Raw genomic sequence first — 6,000 nt, forward strand, 5'->3', positions numbered from 1 at the left:
CCACCACCTCACAGCCCGGTCTGTGGTGCCGTCGTGGACAGCCTGTCCCCATGCCCACCATCGGCTGGGTTCTCATCCCAGGCCACACAGTCACCGCATGGCAGGGCAGGCTGTCCACGTGGCAGAGCCCGAGACCCGGAAGCCCCCCACGGCCAAGGGCCCCACACTCACCAGCTTCACGCAGATGACGAAGGGTGGCCGGGCGGCTCGGAAGTGCAGGATGGGTATTTGGGGCTTGGGTCTTTCCTGAGGGTGAGAGTGGCCATCAGTCCTGCCCGGGCTCGGCTCTTCCCAGGAGAGACGCCCTCAGGGTGCACACAGCCACTGAGTTGCCTCACACAGGAGCCAGGGCTTGGGCGGCAGCCATTCAGGGCAGGACCCCAACCCCCACCACCCCTGCTTAACACCTGACTGCAGAACGGACCAGGGTGGGCTACCCCAAGGCCCAGACCCACGAGGGGCAGCAGGGTTCTCCCCCAGGGGATGGGGGCTGGGCTCCCTGCAGGCCCCGAGGAGCCAGCACAGCCCAGGTGGACTCTGCCAAGGGGGAAGGCTCCGGGCAGCTCTCCCTCAGCCCTGGAGCAGGTGGGTGACCCCAAGGGTGATTCCGTGCAGCCCTGCACACCTGAGAGTCCTCGTGGCAATAGAAGCCTTTCCTGATCTTGTTCTCGTCCACGTCACAGAATGCCACCACCTGGGGACAAGCACAGAAGGGCAGCTCTGGACAGGCCGAGGCTGGGGCCTGTGCTGTGGGACAGTATGGGGGCGGGGCAGGCAGTGTTGGAGGGTGGCAGGGTGCCCACCTTGCGCTGGCTGGCGGCGGTCAAGCTGCGGTACAGCCGGCGCCCCTGCTTGCCGGCGTTCCAGATGGTGAAGGCTGCCCAGCGGGGCAGGGCCTGCTCTTCCAGGAAGCGGACGCGGTGGGCCCAGATGGTCGACCTGCAATGGAGAAGCGGGTGACAGGCAGGCCGGGGCCCCAGAGATGCACACAGATGCCAACATACAGGCGCATGATGTGTGCTCCACTCACGCCACCAGTGGGGTGGACACCGGGCCCAATGCCTAAGAGAGACTGGCTGTCCTACAGTCAGGCCACCTGCCCCAGCTGGATGTAGCCACAGGCCTAGGTGGGGGACTCGCCCCTTCCGTCAGACCCCAACAGGTGGGGACAGACGAGAAGCTGTCACTTAAGAATCTAGAAGGTTCTGGAAGGCAGAATTTCTGTAGGACGCAGAGAACTGGACTTGACCCAAGTCAGTTTCCCAGAGAAACCTTTGTCCATAAGGGCACATGCGACCATCCCATAAAATCACAGCATTCAGACTTAGACATGATCTTCTGCCTCAGGGTCACTGCCCCAAACCCTGTCACTCCCCTGGGATCCTGGTCTCTGTTCTTTCTGCCTCTGCTGTGACAAGCAGACCCCAGGTTGCTGTCCCGGGAGCAGGCTCCTTCCTAGGACCTGCTGCTCTGCCCCATCACTGCCTGGGCCCTTCCCATCCCAACCTCTCTCCTCCCGCCCCAGCCCCTCCCAACATGCCCCCATCGCTGTCAGCTGCCTGCCTGTGGGCACCTCTCCCTTGAGCCTGCTCCTGGGGCTGCCTGGGCCGACCCTGTCTCAAAGGCCCAGGAGCTGGAGGGGCTGGAGGGCTTGGGAATGCAGAGGCCAACGGGGCCAGAACGGCCTGGGGTATGTCCCAGACACCGTCCTCCCCAGCTGCTGCGAGGCAGCCACGCTGAATCCCTGTGCCCGGCAGACCCTGCCCTGGCCGAGTCCTGGGATGCCCTCTGCTCTCTGTCAAGGGAGCTGTGTCCGTGGGAGCCTCCTCTGGGACGGGGTCTGGGCCATGCCTCCCTGGGTCTCGGACAGAACACTGGCTGGTGACGGGCCTCCCCTGAGCGGGGCCCTTGTGGGTTCAGCCTCAGGATCGGGGCAGGATTCATCCATTCTACGATTCTGCTGCTGCCTCCACCTCCCAGGATAAACTCTGGACTCCTCCCCAACCCTGTGGCACCCCCTGTTTGCAGCAGGACCCCCACAGGCAATGGGATGGAGGGACATGGGGTCCCCTCTGTCAGCTCAGGGAGCTGCAGGGCTTAGGCATGGTCAGGGATGTCCTCCTGGAGTCCACCACCTTTTCCTTCCCACCCTCTGCAGCCACCTCAATAGTCCCGACCCCGCCTGGGACACAGGGAGATGCGTGTCCCAGTCAGTGACTTGACGACACCGAAGCATGTGTGTGCGCGCACTGTGTGGGGTGTACGGGGTGTGTGCACAGTGTGTGGGGCGTACGGGGTGTGTGCACAGTGTGTGGGGCGTACGGGGTGCGCAGTGTGTGGGGTGTACGGGGTGTGCACTGTGTGGGGTGTACGGGGTGTGCACTGTGTGGGGTGTACGGGGTGTGTGCACTGTGTGGGGTGTATGGGGTGTGCAGTGTGTGGGGTGTACGGGGTGTGCACAGTGTATGGGGTGTACAGGGTGTGTGCACAGTGTGTGGGGTGTACAGGGTGTGTGCACTGTGTGGGGTGTACGGGGTGCACAGTGTGTGGGGTGTACGGGGTGTGCACACTGTGCATGCGTGTAGTGAGTGCATGTGTGTGTACATGAGCACATGTGTACAGTGTGTGCAGGTGGTCAGAGTACATGCCTGTATGTACTGTGTGGCTGTGTGTACATGCATGTGTACACGTGTGTGCAGTGAGGACCGGTGTATGCAGTGTGAGTACATGTATGCAGTGAGCACACATGCCTGTGTGTACTGTGTGGCTGTGTGCATGCTGTGTGTGTGCGTGTGGTGTGTGCATGTGCAGTGTGTATGTGTGTGTGTGAGTGGGCATCAACCTGGGTGAGCACAGCTCCTGCAGACAACTGCGGGGACTCGCCCACCAGGTGACGCAGCCTCACCGGGTTTTGCCATCTTGTCCGCAGCAGCCCCGGTCTGCTGGGTGTCTCTAGGGGGACGAGCCTGATCCTCATCCACCGACATCAGCTCAGGAGCCCCATGGGGTTCATGAGAGAGGAAAGCAGTCAGGCTCCAGAAGGAAGCAGCCGGCCTCTGCAGCCATGGGTGGCACGCGAGGTTGGCGGAGCCTCTGACACCGGCCTCCTTGACGGCCCCTTGTCTCCTGGGCTTTCCTAGGGGTCTCTGGTCTGAAAAGGTTGGCCCATCATAGGAAGATAAAATTTAGGAGCAGCCATGATGAAACATCTGTATTTGGTTCATCTTCATTTTTCACATTTAAAAAAGTTCTTATTTAATCAGGGAGAACAGGCTCCCCAGGGCCCCCTGTGCCTTTCTTTCTACATCCTCAGAGGAAGCTGTGGCCCCGCCTTAGCACTGGGAAAGGTGGAAACCCAGTTTTTCCCAAAAGCACAAGTCAGCATTTCTGGAAATGTTGCAAAGGAGCTGAAGTTTCAGGGACACGTCACAGCACGAGGAGGCAGCCACGGTGCCAGTGGGCATGAGAAGGAAGAGGAGTGTGGACGCGGGAGAAGGAAGACGGGTGTGGATGTGGGTGGCCCCAACATGTGGGAGTGAGGATGATGCCCCCAGTGGGGAAGCTCGTGACCCTCCTGCCTACACCCCAGCCCCACCAGTGACCTTGGACCTTATCCCCCTGGGGAGCTGGGATCTTGCCGAGAGTCTCAACCCTGTCACCGTAGGCCCGGGACCTTCGCGGCTCCCACACCCACACATGACCTTAGCTGGGGTCTTGAGACTCCGGGGGCCCTGAGTATCTGCAGGGGCCGAGACACAAGTCCCAGATGGTGGCCTGCATTCCAACTTAACGCTGTGGCACGCGGCAGGCAGGTGGCCGAGACCTCTGTGTTCTGCAGAGTTCTAAGGAAGGAACCATCCTGCCCAGATCTAAGGAAGGAATTGTTCTCACAGTTCTAAGGAGGGAACTGTCTGCCCAGTTCTAAGGAAGGAATTGTCCCGCCCGGATCTAAGGAAGGAATTTCAGATGCACATCGCTTCACCCTGATTTGCCTCACCCCTGCCATGGCTCCAATGTAGCCACGCGGCACCCCCAGACCATCTGGAGCCATAGACTTTGGAGTTAGGAGCCTGTGAGCTGTAGAGGCCCACGTGGCCGCGCCTGACAGTGAGGCGGGAGAGGGAGCCGGGCCCTGCAGCACTGAGCTTGTCCTCACTGGGCACTGGGATTCCCTGGCCGAGTGGAATCCGCCACCCTCCACAGCAGCCGTGACCCCCAGGCCTGTGGTCCCAGCTGGACCCCACTCATGAGACTCCCGCTGGGTTAAAGGGAGCACAGGGTTTCAAATGACCCAGTGCATGGCCGTTTCACCTCTGGGAACTAGGGGAGGACGTCTGCCTTCACCCTTGGCACCCTTGGGAAACGCCCGTTTGTAGACCCCGAGCCCCCGACCCTCGGGATGTGCTGTTTCCCCGTGTCCCACCAGACCCTGGGTCTCAAGGCAGAGCCTGATCACGGCCTCCGGGGTCAGCCCCACCAACCCCGGCCCCGATCTTGGGTGCCTCCCCGTTCCTGGCCTCCGGGGTGTCCCGGCCGGGCGGGGCCGACTTACTCAAGGACGGAGTGCGTGGCTGCCCGCGGGTGGTATCGGTACAGCAGGAGACTCTGGTCCACGCGGATGACGCCGCCGCCCTTCCTGAGGTGCTCGTAGAAGAACAACAGGTCCTCCGGGACGCCCTGCAGGGCGGGAGCAGAGGCATCACCAGGGCCCGGAAACGTGTGCCTGCCCCAGATGCACCTGTGCTCAGCTGGCCAACCAGGAACTGGTGGAAAGGCTTTTGTTGCAAAGAAACCAGTTTAGAGGCTCAACAGGGACGTGAGGCGGCGACCCCAACAGAGTGAGCAACTGAGCTTCTCAACAGGCGGGAAAGAGGGGAAGGGAGGGTGGGCTGGTTCTCGGTTGTGCCCCAAATTCCATTTTGGGCAGCAAAGGTCTCAGGGCAAAGTGGACGACAGGCAGCCGAGGAAAGGGGCTGGGTGGGTCAGGGTCTTGCAGCTGCAGCTCCTGGACGGCTTGTCCAGTCTCTGTCCCTGCCCTTTCCTGCCAGTGGCTGCGGCCCCAGAAGCTCAAGGGACTCCAAGTGCCGACTGTGGGCAGAGCGGTGGTGCTGGGTGGGCGCGAGGGGCTGCACGCAGGGGAGCCCAGCAGTGGGGAGGCAGCCCAGGGCCTGTGCCAGCCCCGCTCACTTGTCCACGCTCAGAAACTTGAACCTCAGCCCACAGGGCTGATCCACGAACACCTCCACTCTGGAACATTCTGCTGGCATTCCCACCAGACTTTTCTGTCCTGTGAGAACCTGGGCCCTCCTTCCCCCGGCCCATCATCCCAGTGGCCCCTGCCCTCTGCTTGCTCCTCTCCTGGGCAGACCTGTCCCCAGCCCAGGGCTGTGGCTGAGCCGTGGGTCCGTCTGGGGCCGGCTCTGGGCCTTGTGCAGAGCTGGGCCCCTGTTGTTTCCTTAAATTCAAACATAAAACGGGGGGAGGAGCAGGGCGTGGAGTCTGGTCTCGTGGTTCTCACCTGGGTCACCTGCCCAGGGGCACCTATGCTCCAGGAAAGGGTGGGTTTTCTGAGAGCCTAGCAGCAGAGCCAGTCTGTTACCAAGTCCGGCCTCTTCTCTCCTTGGCTGACACTCAAACTTCAAGTGCAGTTCAGTAAAGGCCTCAAAACATCACGGCCCGACTGCTGGCCCGTTTGCTCCCAGGACAGACAGGCAGTGCCACGCTTCCGCGCCCAACAGAAACGCACTATCTAACCTCCACCTCTGCAGGGCATCCCTTGTACGGAAACCACGATGGCGTGGGAAGATTTGTAAGAAGATGCTGAGTCAAAGAACCGGCCTCAACATCATGTGTACAGCTCTGCTAAAAGTTTATCCACCATAAGATAAAGACAAAGGAATCACAGAAGCCCACGTGCTACCTCACACGGGTGATTTAGGGTGGGGGCTCCCGCGGGTGCCGGTGGACACGGACCCTCACACGGGTGATTCAGGGTGAGGC

At 61.4% G+C, this 6,000-nt stretch overlaps 1 protein-coding gene across 13 annotated transcripts in view; it reads right to left on the reverse strand.

The window, feature by feature from the left end:
* B3GNTL1 (UDP-GlcNAc:betaGal beta-1,3-N-acetylglucosaminyltransferase like 1) overlaps positions 1-6,000 on the reverse strand; it is a 127,379-nt gene that overhangs the window by 14,887 nt on the left and 106,492 nt on the right. For all 13 annotated transcript variants that reach the window (XR_002726734.1, XM_023194090.1, XM_023194089.1 and 10 more), the window contains 4 exons: positions 4,553-4,677; positions 804-939; positions 626-694; positions 172-246 (listed from right to left, as the gene is read on the reverse strand). Coding sequence is in view for 12 of the 13 variants with exons in the window: in XM_023194090.1 (XP_023049858.1) it covers positions 172-246; positions 626-694; positions 804-939; positions 4,553-4,677 (405 nt within the window). In the remaining variant the exon portion in view is untranslated. The remainder of the gene's footprint in view (positions 1-171; positions 247-625; positions 695-803; positions 940-4,552; positions 4,678-6,000) is intronic.

The sequence above is a fragment of the Piliocolobus tephrosceles genome, chromosome 16, assembly GCF_002776525.5.
Source record: "Piliocolobus tephrosceles isolate RC106 chromosome 16, ASM277652v3, whole genome shotgun sequence".
NCBI classification, from domain to species: Eukaryota; Metazoa; Chordata; class Mammalia; order Primates; family Cercopithecidae; genus Piliocolobus; species Piliocolobus tephrosceles.